General features: G+C 54.4%; 10 protein-coding genes across 10 annotated transcripts; 3 read left to right on the plus strand and 7 right to left on the minus strand.

Annotated features, from left to right (window-relative positions):
* Positions 1 to 345: 345 nt before the first annotated feature.
* On the minus strand, positions 346 to 2,719 carry J4E92_010845 (uncharacterized protein; the record flags this gene model as incomplete). Its single annotated transcript, XM_051502179.1, has 2 exons — positions 346 to 2,623; positions 2,712 to 2,719. 2 exons carry the CDS (start codon positions 2,717 to 2,719, stop codon positions 346 to 348), a joined length of 2,286 nt encoding a protein of 761 aa, XP_051347619.1.
* A 930-nt stretch (positions 2,720 to 3,649) lies between these two features.
* On the minus strand, positions 3,650 to 5,588 carry J4E92_010846 (uncharacterized protein; the record flags this gene model as incomplete). The annotated part of the gene is made up of 3 exons (XM_051502180.1): positions 3,650 to 4,064; positions 4,116 to 4,345; positions 4,395 to 5,588. 3 exons carry the CDS (start codon positions 5,586 to 5,588, stop codon positions 3,650 to 3,652), a joined length of 1,839 nt encoding a protein of 612 aa, XP_051347620.1.
* A 901-nt stretch (positions 5,589 to 6,489) lies between these two features.
* J4E92_010847 (uncharacterized protein) lies at positions 6,490 to 6,885 on the minus strand (the record flags this gene model as incomplete). Its single annotated transcript, XM_051502181.1, has 1 exon — positions 6,490 to 6,885. One exon carries the CDS (start codon positions 6,883 to 6,885, stop codon positions 6,490 to 6,492), a length of 396 nt encoding a protein of 131 aa, XP_051347621.1.
* A 29-nt stretch (positions 6,886 to 6,914) lies between these two features.
* On the minus strand, positions 6,915 to 7,960 carry J4E92_010848 (uncharacterized protein; the record flags this gene model as incomplete). Its single annotated transcript, XM_051502182.1, has 3 exons — positions 6,915 to 7,219; positions 7,391 to 7,521; positions 7,671 to 7,960. 3 exons carry the CDS (start codon positions 7,958 to 7,960, stop codon positions 6,915 to 6,917), a joined length of 726 nt encoding a protein of 241 aa, XP_051347622.1.
* A 1,316-nt stretch (positions 7,961 to 9,276) lies between these two features.
* On the minus strand, positions 9,277 to 10,302 carry J4E92_010849 (uncharacterized protein; the record flags this gene model as incomplete). Its single annotated transcript, XM_051502183.1, has 1 exon — positions 9,277 to 10,302. The coding sequence occupies one exon, from the start codon at positions 10,300 to 10,302 to the stop codon at positions 9,277 to 9,279; it is 1,026 nt and encodes a 341-aa protein (XP_051347623.1).
* Positions 10,303 to 12,762: 2,460 nt separating this feature from the next.
* Positions 12,763 to 13,722, minus strand: J4E92_010850 (uncharacterized protein; the record flags this gene model as incomplete). The annotated part of the gene is made up of 1 exon (XM_051502184.1): positions 12,763 to 13,722. One exon carries the CDS (start codon positions 13,720 to 13,722, stop codon positions 12,763 to 12,765), a length of 960 nt encoding a protein of 319 aa, XP_051347624.1.
* A 1,334-nt stretch (positions 13,723 to 15,056) lies between these two features.
* Positions 15,057 to 16,936, plus strand: GND1 (phosphogluconate dehydrogenase (decarboxylating) gnd1; the record flags this gene model as incomplete). Its single annotated transcript, XM_051502185.1, has 7 exons — positions 15,057 to 15,101; positions 15,256 to 15,284; positions 15,337 to 15,375; positions 15,426 to 15,786; positions 15,834 to 15,968; positions 16,018 to 16,872; positions 16,922 to 16,936. The coding sequence occupies 7 exons, from the start codon at positions 15,057 to 15,059 to the stop codon at positions 16,934 to 16,936; spliced, it is 1,479 nt and encodes a 492-aa protein (XP_051347625.1).
* Positions 16,937 to 17,634: 698 nt separating this feature from the next.
* J4E92_010852 (uncharacterized protein) lies at positions 17,635 to 18,480 on the plus strand (the record flags this gene model as incomplete). Its single annotated transcript, XM_051502186.1, has 3 exons — positions 17,635 to 17,759; positions 17,817 to 18,197; positions 18,255 to 18,480. The coding sequence occupies 3 exons, from the start codon at positions 17,635 to 17,637 to the stop codon at positions 18,478 to 18,480; spliced, it is 732 nt and encodes a 243-aa protein (XP_051347626.1).
* A 512-nt stretch (positions 18,481 to 18,992) lies between these two features.
* J4E92_010853 (uncharacterized protein) lies at positions 18,993 to 19,486 on the plus strand (the record flags this gene model as incomplete). The annotated part of the gene is made up of 2 exons (XM_051502187.1): positions 18,993 to 19,022; positions 19,079 to 19,486. The coding sequence occupies 2 exons, from the start codon at positions 18,993 to 18,995 to the stop codon at positions 19,484 to 19,486; spliced, it is 438 nt and encodes a 145-aa protein (XP_051347627.1).
* Positions 19,487 to 20,871: 1,385 nt separating this feature from the next.
* Positions 20,872 to 21,753, minus strand: J4E92_010854 (uncharacterized protein; the record flags this gene model as incomplete). Its single annotated transcript, XM_051502188.1, has 1 exon — positions 20,872 to 21,753. The coding sequence occupies one exon, from the start codon at positions 21,751 to 21,753 to the stop codon at positions 20,872 to 20,874; it is 882 nt and encodes a 293-aa protein (XP_051347628.1).
* Positions 21,754 to 21,928: the final 175 nt, after the last annotated feature.

The raw sequence follows: 21,928 nt of genomic DNA on the forward strand, positions 1-21,928 counted from the left end.
ACCGGTTCGATATCTGGGGTTCTAGTCACCAGATTATGCATTGTTTGGTTGTTTGTGCTGGTGTTGCGCATTTGTTTGGGCTGCTGAGGGCTTTTGATCATGTTCATGGGTATGGGGATGTTTGTGGGGTGTAATGAGGGGGGAAACATCGTCCCCTGTTACTTCTTTGACACCAACGCTCTATTGGCGGCCTGTGAGCACTAGAGATATTCTGCGAGACACTGCTTCACTTTAGCCTTTCTTCTGACCTGATAATTTGGTAGTCGCAGCAGTAGTAATAGACGTGATAACAACGACTTGATAGAGTCGAGATAGCTGGAATCATAGCAGCGACCTGGGTATCGCTCATCCAGCCTCTGTCACATCTCTCCCACCTTCCTCGTCACTATTATATCGGAGTAGAGATTCACCCTTCTGCTCTTCTCCACCCGCCGCTAACTCCTCAGTCCCATCTTGCTGATTCTCAACAACATTATTCGCACTACTACCACCCTTACCATCCTCACCACCATCAACCCCAACCCCAATCTCGTTACTTCCCTCCAATTCCTCTCCCTGCACAACCGCGTTAGTAACCCGCAGCACACCTCTCCCTCCACCATGCCCCTCCGGTACCCGATAGCTCCTCGGCAGCGTCCGACTACTCGACTGCGAAGTTATCGCACGAATGGGATGGAGGAAACGCTCATTGACTTGGCGTTGTGTACGGAAGTGTCGTTCAAGATTTTCGTGGGGGGAGAGGCTGGCCTGGGGTGATGAGGTCGAGAATCCAGCGGGTAGTTCATCTGCTCGTTGGATAGCTGGTGCGTTCGGGCTGGGATCATAGGATGCTGTGCCACTATGCGAAGGCGGCGCAGTCTTGACAATAAGGTGGTGTTGATCCCGTTCAAGCGCCATCATCAAATCCCGTATCTCCTGCGCTGCATCCTGTTGCAGAGGTAGATCTTCAAGTTGCGTTTGCCGCAACCGATCCGAGAGACTTGAGCCTGAGTGCTCTTGTCTTGGTCCATGCTGTACCTCCTCTTCAACCTCTTCCCCCCTCTCTCCACCTGAAGACCCTGTCTCCGAATATACAGAAACAGGCAAAGGCGTCACCACCCTAACACTCCCCGGCGCCCTCTGAATCATCTGCGAAAGCCCAACTGGCGGACCAATAACACTCTGCGTCCGGCTTTCTAGGTTTGGGACAAGAGAAGGTGGGTTGGGCTGTGTGCTGTCTTTCCTCCTCTTCGCTTTGGGTTTGGGTATGAGAACGGGGATTTCTGTGGGGTTGTTGATGTTGATGTTTTCGATGTGCTGGGTTTGCGGCGCAGATGGTTCGGCTAGGCGGAGGGCCATGAGGCGTTCTCGGAGTCTGGCTTCTTCTTGTCTTTTTTGGGTTCGGTGTATTTTGTGGGAGAGGTAGGCTAGGGTGTATTTCTTTGGGGTAAGGGGTACGGCGAGGGTAGTGGGTGTGTTTGTGTTGGTTGGATTGGGGGTGGTGGTTTGTAGTGGTGTGACGGTTCCGGGTCGACATGCAAAGGTGCTTAGGAGCCGGTTCATCATGTTCTTCCTGCCCGCATTGGTTTCCCCAGAGGAAGTCCTCATGGCGAACTCCTCTTCGTCCTCTTCTTCCGCCATCCTTCTCTCTTCACCAGTCAAGGCGTCTAAATACCGCCGCCTGACCTCATCCTCCCGTTCCCTTGTACTACCGCCCTCATAACTCTCCCCCACAGACCCAAACACCCTCTCATGATCATACTGCACAGGCGAAGACACCGTCCGTCTCCTCCCCCTCCCTTCACCCCTCCTCCTCAAATTCCGCTCACTCTCTGTATGATACCCCTCAAGCCCAAGCCAATACTCGCTCGTCTCTTGAGCACTCATACCGTGGTAAGGATGATTAGGCGCATACGTATACCCCCCTTCTACACCATCATCATCATTGTTGTATCCATCATTTCCTTCTCGTCGATGCTCAATCCGGTAACTCAGGCTCGACGCCGTCCCCTCCGCAGAAATCAAATGCCTACTCGCATTAAACGGACTAATAGGCGAAATCGTCCTGTCAACAGGATAGATCGGGAAGCGAGAGTGGGGTGTAGGCGGTGTTACGGCGCGGTAGTATGGGGATGGGGACTGTGTGGGTCGAGGTGGTGGTGGTGGTGGTGGTGGAGGGGGCTGGGAGAAGGAGGGGGTTGGTGAGGGCGGTGCGTCTTCGGGGTAGGGGTTCGATGGTATCGATAGTCCGGGTGATGGAATCGATAGTCCAGGTGAGGAGTTTGGGTGGATGATTAGGTTGGGAGGGGAGGGGAAGGGCGGGGGTGGTGTGGTTCGTGCGGGTTGTCGGGTTAGGGGGAGGAGGAAGTCGTCTTCGGGGTAGGGGTTTGAGGGGAGGGAGATGGAGTCTTCGTTTTCTTGGCTGGCGGGATAGGGTGGTTCTTCGTCTTCGTTTTCTTCGTTTTCGTTTTCTTCGTCTTCGTTTTCTTCGTCTTCGTTTTCTTCGTCTTGGGTAGCAGTATGGGATGGTTCTTCGTCTGGCGCTTCTTCGTTCGATACTCCTGCATTTGGCGCTTCCGCTTCTTCATTCCACTCCTCAGCCCCCAGACCCCTTAGCATACTCTGCAACTCGCGGCCCTTTTTCCTACCAACCTATACACCAGTCAGCATCAATGCATCAATCCATCCATCCATCCCCACCTTCTTCACCTCCCCAAATATCGCAAACATACCGTAGCATACCTCCCCCCACCCTCATACATCCTCTTCACCTCATCCAACCCCCTCCTCCTCGCCGCCCCACTATTAATACTATGATACGCCACGTACATCTCCCGCTCTCCCTCTCCACCCAACGACACTCTCTCCTCCGCAATCCGGTGCTCTGAACGCATCAACCGCTCTTCTTCTCGGTCCATATCTAACTCCCATTCTCCACCCCACGTCCCGTCGTTGATGTTCTCTCTGCTTAAATCTCGATCTCGGTGTCGTAGGGGTTCCATGCTATCGGATCGGCCGTCATCACCATCCCCATCCTCGTCCTCACCACTACCATCCTCACCATCAACCTCTCCATCCCCCCACCCCACGGGACTCAGATCTCTCAGATCCTCCTCCGACTTATCCACGCCAGTATAATACAGACCCAGGCTCACAGAAAGTGCCGTTCGTGCATTATCTCCCCGGCGTCCCAGGTCTTCTCTGCGGCGGAGGGTGTTGGTGGTGTTGGTGAACCTGCCTTTGAAGGAGACGACAGTTACGTTTTGGCGGATAGTAGCGATGCGGTCGCGGAAGCGGGCGAGGTATGCGGCGGTTTGTTCGGGTGACATCGCGGATTGATGTATGCGGGTGTTGGTGGCTAATGACAAGAAGGCGTTTGCACCCGCGGCCGTTGGACTGGGACCTGATCGTAATACGCGAATTCTATTACAGTCACCGTGTGCTGTGGGCACTCATATTCCGGAAGCGAGACACGAGGTTCGCACTACTTGAGTGCTGGTTAAGTTGGTGGGTTGATGTTGTTGGGCTGTCAAACGTCAGTGGTTTTGACATCCTTACCCGTACATTGGACCCTTATAGCCCATATATCCAGCGGTCACATAAGACACAAAAGCAATACGCACCAATCTTAAAGATATGTTTCATTAGGGTATCCACACCATCGTAGTAACTACGCCTTCTCTCCCACACCCAGCAAGTTCAGCAGTACCTCCTTCGCCTTGTCTGGCTCGACACTCCCATCTGGAGCTCTCATCACCATTTGTCCCACGAACCAGCCAACCTTCTTGACTTGACCCTTTTCGGTGATGTCGCGAACCATGTCGGGTTTCTCTTCTAGTAGAGTCTGTGCTAGCTTGATGTACTCTTCCTGGCTGAGTGGTTGCAGGAGAAGGTTCTCTTGGTGAACGACTTCAGATACGCTGCGCTCATCTCCCTCAAATTTGATGGCAAGGAGGCGTTTTGCGGAAGGCGAAGTGACCTCTTTGCGACGTACGTGCGAGATGACACCGGCGAGATAGTCGGCTGGGACGCGGTTAGGGTCCCAGGGTTCGTCTTGGAAGAGAGAGCCGAGTTCCATCAATACCCTGGTCACGCGTTAGTTTGATTCCGACGCGTAGCATAGCGGATGAACATACCAGTTCCCGGTGATCTTGCCCAAGGTTTCAAGCGGAACGTCTTTCTCGTGCTGCTCGGTTTGGCGCACCAGGCAGCGAATGACGTCGAGAAAGTACTCCAATCGTTCGCCATCGTCCATGGAGAGAAGTGTGATGGCATCCTTCGTAGTGAGTCCGTAGGTATTGGCAAGCATGTCCACATTCACATCGGGCAGCTTGGGAAGGGTGTTCCGGAGGTGTTCAACAAGATCCTGACAAGATTAGCACAGCTTTCATGCCAAAAGTAGTGCCTGTGCTTACGATTCCAATGATGACAGGAGCAATGTCTGGGTCCGGCATATAGCGGTAGTCGATCTCGCCCTCTTTGCCTCTGAGACGTTTGGTAGTCTTGCTTCCAAGAGTCCATCCGCGAGTCTCGCCCTCAACGACACCTCCGCTCTCGAGCAATTCGATTTGTCGATCACGTTCTGCGATGATGGCGTCTTCCACAGCCTTGACGCTTGCCAAGTTCTTGATCTCAGTCCGTTGACCCAGACCAGTAACACCGTGGTATGAGTGACGATAGTCAGATGACTCCCCTGCCCGTTGACGAACTGATACGTTGACATCGGCACGCAGTCCGCCTAGCTCCATGCCGGTTGTGCAGGCATTGACAGCCTTGAGTATGTTTTGTATCTTGCGAACGACGACAGCAGCGACTGTGGGATCGTGGATCTGAGGTAGTGTGATGATCTCGATCAGAGGATGTGAGACGCGGTTGAAGTCGAGTAGGTGGGTCGAAGGGGGTTGCTGCACGGTTTTTGCGGTATCCTGCTCCATCTGTATCTGCTTGATACCAATCTCGACGGGCCCTGGTTGCGGGGCAGCACCAGGCGGGAAGTCATGAGGGTACAGGGTAATCTTGCCGTTCGTCGCGAAGGGCTCGTAGTACTGCGTGATCTGGTAGCCGGAGGGCTGATCTTGATAGAAGTAGTGCTTGCGGTCGAAGCTGCTCTTGGGCTGTATCTCGCACTGGAAGGCTATAGCGGCGCGGAGGGCGGGTAAAAGGGTCTCCTTCTGGAAGTGAGGCTGAGTACCGGGGAATGCGACGTCGAACAAGGAGACATGAGTATTGGGTGCCTCGCTGACTGAGGTCGCAGCACCAGAGAAAAGCTTCCGCGCCGTGTTGAGTTCGGCATGAACTTCGATTCCAACCGTTAGCTCCCACTTCTCTAGTCGCACATCTTTGCCCTTTTTGGAGGACTTTGAGGCGCCAGAAGAGGCGCTCTTCTCTTTCTTTTGTTGCTTCGCAGCATCTTTCAGCTGCTTTCGGAACGCTGTGCCATCCTGCGTCGGTGGTGGCTGGGTCTTAGTGTGGAGAGATCGTGCGGTGTGACGCGTGGGCAGATGAAGGGCGCCCAATTGAGACTGTCTAGTCCGGAGCAGACATGAATGACATATGTAGGGCTGTTTCGAGGCTGTAGCAAGAGTGTTGCGCGTGGTGCGGGCGAACATGACGTGAAGTATGGCGAGCAGCAGTTCTGGTGCCAATGCACAGTTGCGGGCGGTCTGTGCTCACTTCCGAGCGACCTTGGATCAACGACGCGCGACGCCAACCACCCAATACTTCAACGCCAGCAGATGAAGCCGGCGCCAACGCCAAGATCTCTCTCGTCGCTTGTTCCATTCGAACACGTTCCGACGTCGGCCGAAGGGTCGTCGAGCTCGACGAGCTTTACCGACATGGTCTCGATGCCACCGCATTCACAACGACCGTCCGCTTTAGGTCACCTTGTGGAGTAACCTCTGCAATTTCCTGATTGCCCACTCAACAAGAGCTTGTCTCCTTCCGGGTCGTCTTCGCTTCACCCTCTCGAGGTCAATAAGACGGAGGTTGGCAGCGACTCCGCCTAGGTTCTCGGGCACTGACAGCGTTGGATCCGATTCGCATGAGCTTCCCACCGCGGCATGTGTCTCTTGCGCAGCACTCGGGGTCTGTTGGTGCACGGTAGTTGGCGCGTAGACGTGAACATAACAGGTGATGTTCTGATAGAAGGTGTGCTCACCCGCGTTAGGGCGAGGAATGTCGAAACTACCGACGTTTGCCATGCGAGTCGTTTCGTTTGGCTCTCTTCCTGCGGACACGAGCCTTCAGTCTTCTGAAACTGTTGCGGCACCTCTGCCACGCTTCTTCGTCTTTCGGTCTGTCGGCGGCGTGTACGAAGTTCCCAGGATGGATGTACACTCCCGGCCAGCGAGAGAAGTCTGCCACTGATTGACGGCTTGTATCTCTGTCGTGAGAGAATCGCACGCTCCGACTACTGCGAATACTGGCCCCCATCCGCGCAAATGATCGGTATGTCCTGGACTCGAGCTTGTGGAGCCGTATACAAGTCTTGACCGTTCAGCGGACGCCTCAAAACTTGCCCTTGATGATGTTCTCAGCAACAGCTTTGGCACTGTTCAGGAACTTCTTTGTCTGTTCTTTTCTCTTTTCTTTCTTCTGCGCCCTCGCTTGTGTACGCTCTTCTCGTTGCTGTCGTTCTTCTGGTGTGCTAGTATCGGGTTGTGACTTCGACTGTGACGAGGTGGAAGGACCAGCAGTGTCTGTCTGGGGTGTAGTGGCGAAGTCGGTGTACTTGTATTCTCGTTCAGCCAGATGAGGTTCTGTGTTGGCACAGTCTTTCCCTGAATCGGCACCACAGTCACCTCCAGTATCGCCTTTCGAATCGGCTCCGCGATCTCCAGATGTCGTTCCGCAATCGCTTGAGGATGTCGTCCCAGAGTCTGCGGCGACGAACGAAGACTCCATTCAAAGCCTTGATGTGTGTTTGGCGTCGCTCAAAGATGGAGCTTGAGTGTAAGAAGCGTGGCAGTCAGACGGATCTTCTCCTTCAGCTTAGCTGCCTCGTGGCGCTTCGCTTTGACTGCAGTAGCGGTCTCGGCTCGGACTGCCCTTCGTTGTCGCTTCTTCTCTTTGCGTTCCGCTCTCTCACGCTCCCACTGTTCTTCTTGTTCTTTGCGTTTGCGGTCCGCTGCCGCTTGCTCCTCGGCTGTCAATGGTCGGCTGGACGAGGAGGAGCCTTGTGGGATGTAATCGGTTCCTGAATCTCCGCCTGAGTAGCTGCCGCCGTCACCTCCGTCACCTGCGGTATGGGATGTGCTGCAACCGCCGGAATCGCCGCCGCCACAGTCACCAGAACTATAGCTTGCGCTACCACAATCACCGCCGTCTGCCATATACTGATCTTAAGTTCCGAGGTGAAGCTTGAGCCGGAGCAAGTTGACGTGGAGCCAAAATTTGGTCTTCTTGTTACCCGCGTGTGGGACCTTGGCCTTGGTGTCTGCTTTGGACTTGTCTCGAACTACCTTCCGCTGTCGCCTCTTTCGCGCACGCTTGATCTTCAGTCTCTGCCCTACCGTTCCGTTCTTGGTGGTGAAATTGCAACTGGTATTGTAAGATGTGGAGAATGGTGTGCTCGATGCGTGATGTGTGCTCGATGCGCAATGTGTACTGGTTCCACAATGTTCGTGTGACATGTAGGGTCGAACGTAGTATTCCAAACGAGAAACCGATCTCAAGTCTAGAGATGAAACCTGAGCTTGAACAAAGTAATGTACAGCCTCAGCTTAGCCTTCTTGCTAGTCGTATCCGGGAGCTTGGCCTTGGTGTCTGCCTTTGCCTCGTCTCGAACCTCCTTCCGTTGTTGCTTCTTCTCTGCGCGCTCCTCTTTCTTCTGCTGCAGTTCCGCTTTCTCCCCGGCGGTGAGATGGCGACTTGGTGTGCTTGCAGACGAGATAACACCAGGTGTGCTCGCGATCGCTGGCGCTGACGGTGCGCACGCTGTACTAGCTCCACAACCTCCAGATGTGGCTGCACAGGTCATAAAAGGTCGGTCGTAGTCGTCTACCAAAGACGGAAGATACCAAAGAAATCGGCTATCTTAGCGCGAAGTCCCTTCTTCAACGTGCGGTTCGCTAATCTCTCCGCTCTGGCTTCTCGGCGTCTGAGTTTGCGTAGTCGTCGCTCTTCGATGATCCTTCTCCTCTCGCGTGGTTCGAGTGGATTGGTGGCTCTCGGTCGGTGAGTCGAAAGTGTTCGGCCTTGTCCCTGGACGGGGGCTTGGAGTACACCAGAGGCTACGGAGCTTGTTACACAAGTTGCAGTCGTGCTCATAAACACACAATCAAGACGTCAGAGTGTAGGCGTGGAGGTGCTCAGAAGTTTCCGTTGAAGATCTTCTTCAGCTTGAGGTGAATTCTGTCGAGCTTGCTTGGCGTATTGATTCTCCCGTTACGGACCCAGGTCTTCCGCTGTGCTTTGCGGGATTGCGTCTTCTCGAACTTGCGGAGGCGTTGGCGGGCTACGTGTAGTCTCTCGGTTGCAGTGAGAGGCCTGCCGGTGAAGTGAGTTGTTCGGGGGTCGCGGCCCTGGTCGAAGATGGTGCGGCGTCTATGAGTGATTCTTGGGCAATATGTGCGCGTGTGGCGTTTGGGTTGGGTTGGTTTGGACCGTCGGGTGTCAAAGGGCATGTACTCAGTGGGTGTGGTGCTGCATGGATTGTGGGTCTCGTTGAAGGCGCTGGTGAGGGTGATGTAGGTTGCGAAGGACTGGGGGTCGAGCGTGGTAGGGGAGGTGTGCAGGACTGCACAGGGTGCAGCTATGCTGATGCTTAGCTGCGAGACAGCTTGATTGAGGTGGTGTGTGTGATGCTGAATAAGCGTATGGTGAGTTGATGATAGGGATGTGCTATACAATAACGTTGTGATAACAAACGATGCTTCGGTGTGGATGGGTGGTCATGCAGTGAGGTGTGTTGGGGTGAGAGTGTGATGGAGGAAGTTTGTTTGGGTCTCGCGATAGATGTAGAAGCTGGCATCTGTCGTGACTACCTTGAACATGAGGGTCTGTGGGTGCTATGGAAGGCATCAGTCGCACAAAATAGGACGGAGCCATCACTGCTCTCTGTGCATTAGGGAATGGGCATTCCAACCGCAATTAACGTGCAACAATACTGGTGCTCACTCGTGTTTGGTCAAGGCAGCGAAATCAAATCGAAGGGATTCTCACATACCTATATATCATAATGTATAAGTTCAGTCAAAGACATACTGTCCGACCAAACAAACCAGATCCCGGCCGTGTGCTGCATGAAACTCCACCATATCATCCCCATGCCGTGAAAACTCGCAAAAACCGCATTCAGGGGAACACAAACTTCCGATCCCCCATCATCCCCCACAGTTCCTGAATAACAGCACGCTGATCCTCGCGCTTCGCATTGCGCACCGCAAAGTAAAGACGACCCTCTAGCTCCGGATCCCAATTCCCAGGATTAGCGCTCACAACAACACCGCCAGCCTCTTCCAGAATACACCACCCAGCCGCAACATCCCAGGAGTACACGCCTCCTTCCCAGAACGCATCGAGCATGCCGTGAGCTACGTAGCAGAAGTCCAGTGCTGCGGACCCGTTTGAGCGGACTGACTTGCACATGGCGCCGCCCTCGACTTTGGAGGTGAGCAGAGCGTTGTGGATCGATGTGCGCAGTGCCCAGTTAGGACCAGAGCGCTGGTTGCCCCACTCAACGGCCATGAGACAAGAGTTGAGCGATGGCATCGGCTTAGGAACGGGGTGAATGGGTAGCTTGATCTTGCGGTTGGTGAAGGTCTTGGTAAGGTAGGCGCCTTGACCCTTGATCGCATGGTACATGTCTCCGCGGAAAGGGTTGAACACGACGCCAACGACTGGCTTCTTGTCGATTGTCAGGGCCAGAGAGATAGCGCAGTTGGGTACACCAAGCGAGAAGTTCAGTGTGCCGTCGATTGGATCCACAATGAATGTCGGCGTGTCTGCGAGCTTTGTGCCATGCTTGAACGTCTCTTCGCCCAGGAAGGTGATATCGGGGAAGGACTCAGCGAGGCGTCGTTCGGCCATGGCTTCGATTTGCTTGTCGAATTTGGTGACTACGTCAGATGTGTTGTTCTTGTGAACAGTCGTGATGATGCAATCCTCGGCTGCGACCATTATCTTTCCTGCATCCGTCGCAATGTCAATGAATAGACTATGGACTTCGTTAAGACGCTTAGTGTACTTGGCAAGGACGCCATCGAAGTCGAAGGCAGATGATGAGTCTGACGCAGAACTGGCTGGTACAAGTGGTGTTGTTGACTCATTGGAAGATGTGGGGCTGGACGACTCGGATGAGTCTGTTTGTTGAGATGCCATTTTGGTAGATTTGGTGAGGTTACTAAAAGAACGACTTGAAGAGTTTGTGGGTGGTGAGTAGGAGTGAGACTGGAGGTTGCCGTTAAGTCTGGAAGAGTTCGAGAGCTTTTGTATTGTGTGCTTTCCGGCTTGGGTGCGATCTCGCAGTGCTGTTGAATGAACGTTTGCCCTGTACGGTGAGTGTGCTTCTAGACGTTGTGTGTAATTACACAATCCGAGGCCCCGGTAACTCGGTGTGAAAGTAGTCCACAGCTTGAAGTTATTCGAGATTGTTGCCAGGTGAGGCGGCCTCACAGGTGGCATGATATCGTTTTGTTGAACGATAGAACGGCTGTTGGTGGCCAGGTACTAGACGTCGTAAGCCGGGGCTAATTGCGGACTCTTCTTATCTAGACACCCTAGGCAATGCATTGCGGTGGGCAACCGCGAGCAACAGCTTCGGCATCGAAGACTATGATACGAAGTAGGCAAAAGTTGTATGCCTTCTATTGATTTTCCGGGTACGTCCGAGCTGAGAGGAGTGGAACAATACACTAGTTTCAAGGCTGAGAGTCGATCATGAGCACATCCGAGGCATGTGTCAACGGTTCCGTTCCGTTGCTCCTCAGAGCCCAGAGGAGCCCTGGAGCTTCCATACTCACGTTATCGCAGCAATCCAGATACAGAATGTCTTCTCCAGATTCGTGCGCTGGGTTGGAGTAGTATCTGCGCTATCGGAGTGATGAAGCTGAGGCAAGAGTGCAAGTGAAGAGGAAGGCTCTATGCTGACGCACGGGCCATGGCTAGAGCTCACATGCTGCACCACGATGCTTCCGGCTACACGTGCACTCGACATCTTCAACCTTGGCAGTCACCAATGTGCCGGTCACTCGTAATATGAAGAGCTAGTATTGGCGAATTGAGGACATTTGCATTGGACTTTGGTGAAGAAAGGCAGTAAAATCTCAATCAATCGCCTCGCCAAACGACGTCATACACCACCCAGAACCTCCCGCCTAACATACACCCGTGGACATCTCAAAGCTCAACATCAACCCCAAAGTAGTCCGCGATGCCCCAACCGAAATCCCTCCCAAAAGACCGCTACACCCGCCAACGCGCCGCCCGCGCTACGCGTAGGCACCTCGCCTCCCTAACCCCCTCGACCTCGCATGCCCAACAGCAATCCCTCTTCTTCACCCTACTCCCAGCAGAAATCCGATTCACAATATACCAACACGTCCTCTCCCAACAACACGACCACACCCGCCCCATCGACATCCACTCCATCTCGCCCCTCTACCGGCCCCTGCACACCTATCTCACGAAAATCGACAGTGGGCTACTCCTCACATGCCGCCTCATCTACATCGAAGCACATCAGATACCATTAAGGAGTGCTACGCATCATTTCAGATATCTAGGCTCCACATCCTGGCTCTACAACGGCGACATCTGGCTACACCACACCACCTCCCAGCGCGGCGCCCAACTCTACCACCTCCACGACAACCTCGTCGCCCTGAAACCCTCAAACTTTACTAAATTCCTACTCAACCATCTGCACTGGCGCAGGATAACATGGACGATATGCGCATACCTCCTCCCTCCCCTGCTCGCCGAACTAAAAGAACGACAGCGCCTCGTCTCCACCCTCTCATCCCTCACCCTCCCATCCTCATGCCAAGAAGTTAACCTCGAGTTTGAAACACGAGAAGATTTGTTGCCGGATTGGCCGGGGCTGGAGGCACAGATCGAAGCGTGTAGAGTGTTGAAATTGAAGAAGAGGGATGGGAGTGTGTTGGAGAGGGATGATGCGTGTGCGATTAGTTATACGTGGAGGGGCAGTGGGCATGCGAGGTGGGGGACGAGTGAGGATGGGGTGTGGAAGGAGACGATGAGGTATTGTACTACGAGGCTTTGTTGGAGGGCGAGGGTGCCGAGGAGGGAGTATGCGAGTTATGATTTTTTGGATTGTTTGGACGTGGAGGGGGAGGGGGAGGGGGTTGTGGAAAGTGTGAGGGGGTTGGATGGGTAGTGGGATGTAGGGGGAGGTGAGATGGGGTTCACGGCAGTGTTCACATTTGCATCATGATATGGGCTGTCTAAGTCTGGCTCGATTGATCCTCTTCTGCCAAGCATCTGTTCCTTGAAACTAGACACATCGAGGACCCTTTGGCCCTTCATCCCCACTACGTTGCCAACTGCACAAGTACGCTCATCGCGCAGATGTGCGTCGTACTTCGTGGCATCCCCCCTCCACCGCATCCGTCATATTTGACACTGCTGAGAATCCATTTAACGCTTGAACATAAACCAAAAGACAAAAACCAAACAAACAGACAAACATGAAAGTGCAAAGTAGAAGTGACTCCACTAACCTTGGGAGTGTTAAAAGTACACGTGGGTACGTAGTTGTACATGCCTGAGCATTCCGTCGTGCCGTGTTGTTGAAAGCGTCTGCAACCACACAGGGGTGACTCATCCCAGGACTCTCGGACCGTTCGACTTGCCCTTCTTCTGGACACCACGTGGTATGAACATGGCGGGAGATGCGACTACCGCGGGCGTGCTGTTGTTGCCATTTCCAGACTTGTCCTTGTTGTTTTTGTTGTTCCTGTTCTTCCCCTGTTTGTGTTTGTCGTCCTTCTTTACGACGGCCTTGACCTCAGATGTGGCTCGCTTGATGAGGACCGGGTGGCTGCCGATGTACTTGCCGTTCATCTCCTTGGCGGCACGGAAGTAGTCGTCGGTGTCTGAGAAGCTCACGAATCCGTAACTTCTGCTCTTGGTGGACTTCTTGTCTCGTACGACGCGGGCTTTGGACAGAGACGGGTACTTGGCGAAAGCTTTGAGGAGTGAATCGTCGGTGACTTCACCCGCCAGGTTACCGATGAAGAGTCGCGGGTGCAAGGGGTTCCACTCGAGTAGTGTCTCGTCCTCCCACTGTTTTCCACCTCCCTCGCGAACAACAGTCTTGCGCTTGCCGTCGGCGGCTGGTCCTGCTTCAGTATCCTGGGTGGTTGCCGCTTCCGGTCGAGCGGTCATATTCGCACCGGTGCCCTTTTTCGCGTTCGCATCGCCAGCATTGTATGCGCTGTTCCACTCGGCTATCCGGGCTTCTTCTTCAGGATCATAGGTGCCACCAAATCCACGGTTCACGGTCGGAGCAGCTGAGTATGAGGCCGCAGCAGGTGCGCCCGTCGCGTAGGCTGGGTACGAGTAGTTGTTGTAAGCATTGCTGGTCGGATATGCGGGTGCTTGATAGGGGGCGCTCACTGGGGCTTGCGCGTAGTTTGCCGGCGCAGCAGACGCCGGTGTGAAGCCAGCAAACATGGGCGAGTTGCCCTGGCCTCGTGCGCCGGCGTTGTTGGTCCTTGAGGGCGGTGCCGAGTATGTCGTGGGCGGCGGGCGCGCTGGCAGGGAGTGATGGGGCTGCATGTTGGAGTAGGAGCTGCGGGTCAGTTCAGCTTAACCTTAGCGAGGTGATGACTTAACCAGCTACTGGTCGAGACGCGCTCTGATGTTGCGGAGTGGGTAGACTGGTGATGGGACGGCCGGGTGGCTAAGGATGCGTAGTAATCTACGGTTCGCAGATTTTGAGGGTGCGCGCGGGTGTAGTTGCACCGATGAGGTGAGGCGCAGTTTCTGTATGGCTGGGGAAAATGCCTCTCAATGAAGCGCGTCCGTGTGAGTGAATAACCGCCCGGGCAGTGCCGTGCGCGTGAATGTCTGGAGCTGATGCTGACTACACGTCGAAGATGGCAGAAGGCAACAAGACTTTCCCGAAGTGTCTAGCAGGCGAGGCTGGGTCGGCGTTTGAAGAGGGCAGAGTGGGATGGCGGGCCGGTGCAAATTACAATTACCGTGGGGATGCGTCAGGCAGATGGGGGCGTCGACGTCCGTTGTTGGTTTCTGTCGCAGAAAGTGAGCCAAGCGGCTCCTCCGGCCCCGAAATCACGTGTTGCCGGCATATCGGCAGCCGCTGCACACCACGCTGCACCGCAAGGCTCAACCTTGAACAGCCAGCAAGAAGGTGCAGCATGATGCACAGGCGTCACCGGTGATGAGTTTTCTCACATCGCGTCAGCCCTCACAGTCCATCCAGGTAGCCTTGGAAACATTGCAAGACTTCTCCGGCGACCTGTCCTAGCGTATCCGGTGATCCCTGCACGCTGCCCCTCCATCCGTACTGCGTAATGCTGTGTTAAGGCTGAGACGGAGGGGCTTCACAAGCAGCCGCATTTGACCGCGACGCCGTTGGGACTGTTGCTTGCGTCGCTAGTCTGCTAGGATGAAATTGATGTCAATAGTGAATGTACACCGAGTCGTGATAGCCATAGCATCTGCAACCACTGCAACCATGCGCAACCCACCCGTGTCTAGCCCGCTCATTAGACGGCGGCTTTCTAATCATGCGCTGTGATGTTCAGCAATCATGTCGGCAGCGGTGCAAACGTTTTACAGGACGGAATTGGCAACAGTGGCTTGTATGACATACCTTACCGCCGCGGCCGAAGCTATTCTCCGTCAACAGCGTGATGCTGGGATATGGTGGTGGGACGTGCCATTGATGCAATAGTAGTGTGCCCCGCTTGTTCCAAAGACTTTCCGCGTACATATCTTGACGACCCCCACCAGACTTCTTCTTCCTTCTCTTGACCATCTCCCGCTTTATAAGCCTCAATTGCCTCGTATTGCACGCCCGGTCGCTGCAATTCTACCCCGCCAACACTTTCTCATCCACCCACCTACACCCACACGAGAACGCAATCATGTCTTCTGAGCCCGTCGGAGATTTCGGCCTCATCGGCCTGGCCGTAAGTACTCCATGCTCCGATCGCGTTCACGGCGAGTGCAGCAGAAAGTGCGCGTCGTCGTACTTTCCTGCCAGCCATTGAGTCCAGAGCGCGAATTATCCGGAGACATTCACCTCCAACGCATCAAGACCAGCCATGCTGACCACACATATAGGTCATGGGCCAGAACTTGATCCTCAACGCGTAAGTCACAACAAACGTCATAATCTGCCAAACCAGTACTAACATCAACCAGTGCTGACCACGGCTTCACCGTTGTTGCTTTCAACCGAACGTAAGCGCCTCGATACTCCGCGCCGCCAATACACACTGACAGGCAGATAGCGTTGCCAAGGTCGACCGTTTCTTGAACGATGAGGCCAAGGGCAAGTCCATTGTCGGCGCCCACTCCATCAAGGAGTTTGTCTCCAAGCTCAAGAAGCCCCGCCGCATGATGATGCTCGTCATGGCTGGTAAGCCCGTTGACGACTTCATCGAGCTCCTCCTCGAGGGAGGTGCCGAGGAGGGCGACATCATCATCGACGGTGGTAACTCCCACTACCCCGACACCAACCGCCGCACAAACTACCTCAAGTCCAAGGGTATCCGATTCGTCGGAACTGGTGTCTCTGGAGGAGAGGAGGGTGCCCGCTACGGTCCCTCCATCATGCCCGGTGGTAACGAGGAGGCCTGGCCATACATCAAGGTAGGAATGCGCGAGAAGATGTACAGGACAAGACTAACAATAACCAGGACGTCCTCCAGTCCATCTCCGCAAAGTCCGACGGCGAGGCCTGCTGCCAATGGGTTGGTGACGAGGGTGCCGGTCACTACGTCAAGATGGTCCACAACGGTATTGAGTACGGTGACATGCAGTTGATCTGCGAGGTGAGACGAGACGATCATACAGAAAGAAAGAGGCGACTGACAGAAACAGGCCTACGACATCATGAAGCGCGGTCTCGGCATGAGCAACAAGGAGATTGGCGACGTTTTCACACAATGGAACAAGGGCGTTCTCGACTCATTCCTGATCGAGATTACCCGTGACATCATGTACAAGAACGACGACGATGGTGTTGCCATCGTTGAGAAGATCATGGACTCTGCTGGTCAGAAGGGTACCGGAAAGTGGACCGCCATCAACGCGCTCGACCTCGGTATGCCCGTTACCCTGATCGGAGAGGCCGTCTTCGCCCGCTGCCTGAGCTCGCTCAAGCAGGAGCGTGGCCGTGCCGCCGGTCTTTTGGACGGCCCCACCCCCAGCTTCTCTGGCGACCGCCAGGCCTTCATCGACAACCTCGAGCAGGCCCTTTACGCATCCAAGATCATCTCGTACGCGCAGGGATTCATGCTGATCCAGAACGCCGCCAAGGAGTACAAGTGGAAGCTGAACAAGCCCGAGATTGCCCTCATGTGGCGCGGTGGATGCATTATCCGCTCCGTCTTCTTGAAGGAGATCACCAAGGCTTACCGCCAGAACCCCGAGCTCGAGAACTTGCTGTTCGACGACTTCTTCAGCAAGGCTATCCACAAGGCCCAGTCCGGATGGAGAGACACCGTTTCCAAGGGTGCTCTCTGGGGTATCCCCACCCCTGCTTTCAGCACCGCCCTCAGCTTCTACGACGGATACCGCGCCAAGGACCTGCCCGCCAACCTGTTGCAGGCGCAGCGTGACTACTTCGGTGCCCACACCTTCAGGATCAAGCCCGAGTTCGCCAACGAGACCTACAAGGAGGGCCAGGACATCCACGTCAACTGGACCGGAAGGGGTGGTAACATCTCTGCTTCTGTAAGTTTCACGCACGTTGATCATTTGGAAGACACTAACAGCTTGCCAGACCTACAACGCTTAAAAAGGGGATATCCATTACTTGCTAGACGGGAGCAGAGGGCTGCCCCGAGTTCATGTTTTATGAAGAACGTGAAAACTGAGATACCTCGAATCTAGAATGAATATAACGATTCGCATGTCCAATGTTTGCATGTGCCGGTGAATGTATGAAGCTCAGCTTGACCGCTGTGTTGTTACTCCTACGCTAGCTGCACTTAGCGTTGATCGTCGCGTACCTCCAGGTAGACCCTTGACGAGCCACCCCACTATGAATTGAACATTGTTACGAGGTCGCACGCGCATCGGCTTCCCAGCAGTCAGGATACACTCGGGACGGAAGCGTCTCCAAGGCCTACACCATATACCTTCTATAATTGGCCCAGCGGCAAGCGCCCTGCGTAAAGGCTTGGCATCGCGACCACGGAAAGTTGCAGCGCATCACGACAACATCAACCCACCCGCCTCGCGTTCCGCCAGCTCCGCCACGCCAGCGCTGCCCCACGACCCGGTTGCGCGTGCGTCGTCGCGTTTTCATTTCTTTCATTCCTTTGGATTGTATATTCACTGCTTGTATGAGTCTCTGGCGTTAGGTCCTCCGTCGTAGAATCTGGGCAGGGACTAGGTGCTGACGAGACCCAATTGTAGCGGAGCAACACGTTAGCCTCCGCCGCCCGTAATACCCAAGTCGCCTAGACAAAGGCACACAAGAGCAGGACCGTCATGGCGGACAACAAGCGCAATAGCGTTGCGGGCAAGGTTGCGACTCCGAACCTAAAAGCCGGCCCTGGATCGAACAAAGATGTCATTGGCGCGGACTCCGATCTGTACAAGGCTGTTGGGTCACGGTACGTTCCGCTCGTCGAGATGGTATCACCGCTGGGATGGTAGCTGACAGTTCCCAGCATCAAAGTCACATGTGCCCCTGGCAAGAACGTCCTCGAGGGCACCCTCTTCACGGCCTGCAACCTCACACACGCCATAGCCATCAACACCGCGCCCGCTCCACCGAACCCCTCCCCCGCCTCCTTATTCAGCCAGCCCGGCGACTACCACATCATCCCATTCGCACACATTGAGTCCTTCGAGATCATCGGCACAGGAGAGCGCGCACCTGAATCCGCAGCAGGGTTCGATGGCGCACTCCCCAGCATCTCCAAGGTAGATCTGGCCGCGCTACAAGCCCGCGAAGACCAAACCATCCGCGAGATGAAGAAGAAGGATATGCAGAAGGGCAAGGGTGTTAGTGCCGAAGCACAGGAGTTGTTCGATGCTATATCGAGAACGTGAGTCATGACAGAGATGGTAGATGCAAGGTATCAAAACTGACGTATGAATTATAGTCTACCAACTCGGTGGGCAGATACGCAGATCGTCGTCAACGACTCCGTCCTCATCCAGGCCCCGTACACGCTCGACAGCATCAAAGCACCCGCCGACAAGCACCAGGCTAAGGCTCACGTTCGCAAGGTTGTCGAAGCCTTCTACCAGCGTAAGAAAGGCGCTTCTGCGGGAGGAGCGGCTCGCGCTCCGGTCGCTGTGCCCAATGCCCCTCGGAAGGGAGGTTAGAGTCCGGTCACCCCAGGGCTTTGGCGACGGACTACTTGATGTAAGCCTTGTCCGCAGAGCTCCATGTCGCTGGCTGGAAGGTTTCGTCTCGTTAGTGCCGTGAGGTATGAATCACGGAAGGATTATGTAATGATGGTAGCAGTCATGCATTCTATCGGAGGGTGCTCGACGGCAAATATGCTGTAGAGTATGGCAGTATATGGATAGCAAGTACTTCAGAAATTCACAAAATGTTCAAAAGCCACGGCTTTCCGCGCCGTGTGATGTAAGTGCGATAGGTCAACTTGACGTTTGCGACAGAATCTCAACGAACGTACGGACACGGCAATCCGCATAATAACGACTACAGAAGTTTGCAGATGATGGAAGCACACGTCAAAGAGCAGACTGCAGCTGAAAGCTTCTTTCTCATTCTGGTGGCAATTGGAACGCTCTTATACCTCATCACTAGGTTATAACTCCAGTCTTGTTCCGACGCACCCGTTCAACTCGCATGTTTCGCAACGACCAAGATGGACCCCTTGAGCATCGCAACGAATGTGGTAAGTCTAGCAAAACCGGGGCCTATTTGAAGCTGTCATGCTAACCATACTTTTAGCTCCGGATCATTACGACTTTCCTCGGAGCTGCCAAGGATCTCAATGAGATACGGAATAAATGGCAGAACGCGCCCACTACCGTGTTATCCCTCTGTGCCCAGCTCAAACTCAATGGGGCCTTACTTTCGCGGTTGCAGACACTACTTCTGGACGATACAAATCCTGTGCATGCGGAGCCACCCGTGGTCGATGCGCTCGAAACGACTCTGATAAGTTGGCTCGCGCTGGGGTCATGCCTCGGGGAGTACGTGTCGAAGATCATGAAGGGCGTCCAGGGTGATCGCAGCATGAGCTCGAAAGCCAAATTTTGGACTCTGTGGAATGAGGCTGAAGTCAAGGACTTGTTGGAACAACTGCATCAACAGTATTCTGCGATCAACACGTTGATCGGCCCGCTGAATAGGTGAGTGAAGACAAAGTCTTCATATGGCGTACAGCTACAGCCATGAACGCCCGACTGAATTTAGCAGGGATCCTTCGACCGAGAGAAAGAAACTCCTTCAGTAAAAAGAACAAAGCAAGACGATGCCAACAATGAACAAACACACCCAACACATGCGAAAGGCTTATGCCCTCACAGTGGCGGAGTCTACATTCAAAACCGGAAATCCCCCTAGTAGTCTCTTGAGCAATCTCTCAACTCTTGTCGATCCTACTGACGGCACTCCTGAACCACACTTCGAATTTGTCCTCTCAAACTCCAGAGTATACAAAAAAGCTTCCAACGCCACTATGAGCCAGCGGCCGAGATTCAATCTCGACAATGCAAGCATGAGGACTGATCATTCTACAACTGCAACGATTGGCGACCCGGACTTCATCAACGACCCTTCAAACACGGAAGAAGACTCAGCTACTACAAGGCCTATAATCGTTCATATTATTGATCCGGTTGATAGGGCGAAGAGGAATCTCAACGTTGATGGCGTAACGGGTATTTGTACCGAAAGCTATTTCACCCAAGAACCCGGGAAGCTGAGTTACAAGCCCCACGATCGAATAGAAAATTTACGGAAGGTAGATGCGGCGTGGTGGTACGGCACTACTGATCCGTCAGAGAACGTGCCTGAAAACCGTGGGATAATTCTTCGTCGAGACTTTTACCCTGTTTACAGGCTTAACGAGTGGAAATCTGCATACACCGGCAGAAGCATGGGCACCGAAGCTGTCGGCGAATGTTGGTTGCGCTATGAGGAGGGAGATCGAGTGGAATTCAATGTAAGTGACGTGAAACCCTGTACCCGTCACATCGTGCTAACCAATCCAGCGAGTATACCATAACTTCATATGGGTCGTCAGAGTATGTCGGAACTCGGACCATCACGCTGGGTCGAACGACATAGACACACGGTGTCACAATGCGTCAACAGAGGGACAGATGCTAGTCGATACCATAGTGCTGAGTGACGAGATCCGCGAACAGGTCGATACTCTTTTAGCACACTGTGCTTGTCCTCTTACGCGTCTCGTTGGCTTAGAAGGACGTGAACGGTCCAAAGAGATTATAAAGATGGTGAACGAGAATGGCTGGCCCGAATCTGAGCAGAAAATTATAGCGGATTGCAAGAGCTTTAGGGAACTACAAGAAGCGGCAGAGTTATATAGGATGTGTGGATGATGGGGCTGGGACCTACAATGAGTCACGCGTGTGTGCATGGACATAGCAGAAAGGGAGATGATGAATACGCGGCAGGATACGGGTTCAATTCGCAGGGTGAAAAGTACGCGAAGCCCATCACGCTGCCTTGTGCTAATATACAAAACGCCTCAACACATGCCCGTAGTCCCCAACTCAAACCCCCAGCGGCTCCGCCCTCATCAGCGCGAACCTCATCTTCCACAGATTCCCCCTACTCACATGCGTCAGGCGCCCGTCCGCCTTCCACCTCGTGTTGTACGGGATCTGGTAACTGTCCAACACGTCCACAAAGGCACCAGGGAGAGGCCTATACGCACTCGTCCCATCCACCTCCAGATCCAGACGTGGCCCCATGGCCCAACCATAAGACACGTTGGTAGGCCCCCGGCAACCCTCTTCAACGACGCACGTACTGCGCGCCCGCAGCGAGTCTTGCTTGTAGCGGAGACCATTGCCGCCGGCAGACGAGATGACCACGCCGATCATGCAGTCGTCCATCTTCTTGACGATGATGAATGGGTAGACCTTGATGATGATTTGGCCGTACTGCGACGGGATGTGGGTAGCGCGGGCGGTGGCTGCCATGCGCGGGAGTGGCGCCCATCCGATGTCGCCTGCGCTGATGGCGTTGGGGTTGATGCCCTGGACGTTCTGGTAGTCCCGGTATACGACCGGACGGCGCATGTACTCGGGCGAAGGGGAAGGCGAATTGTCAAACCTCCTTCGCTCGCGAGGCGGCGAATCGTCGTCGTCCTCCTCCATCTCATCTTCCTTCACCTCTCCCTCCTCCATCTCTTCCATCTCCTCCATCCCCTCCATCCCCCCCTCCTCCAAACCCTTCCCCAAAACCTCCCCATCCCATCTCGCCAAAAACGCTTCAAATCGCTGCACGCAAAGCAACAACTCACCGGAAATCGTCTCGAGCTCCTTGAGCTCTCCTTCTTGTAGTGCCCGAAGGCGATCTTGATGTGCCTCTATGGCGAGGACTTCTATGGCGATGTCGCGCCCGAGGTTGATGGTGGTGAGGGAGGGCATGGCGGGCCATGCCGGCGACGTTGCCGTGAAGGCGAGGAGTGTGGTGGTGGTGTGGGTGGTCATGGTGACTATGTGGTTAGTTACGGGAAGGGAGGGGAGGGAGTGGGGGGGGATGTAGGCGGTAGGGAGGACCATGAGAGACGGGAATTGAGGTGCTGGGGGGGGGGGGGGTTGT

This window comes from Alternaria infectoria, assembly GCF_024043175.1.
Source record: "Alternaria infectoria strain BMP 0036 chromosome Unknown scaffold_44, whole genome shotgun sequence".
Taxonomy (NCBI): Eukaryota; Fungi; Ascomycota; class Dothideomycetes; order Pleosporales; family Pleosporaceae; genus Alternaria; species Alternaria infectoria.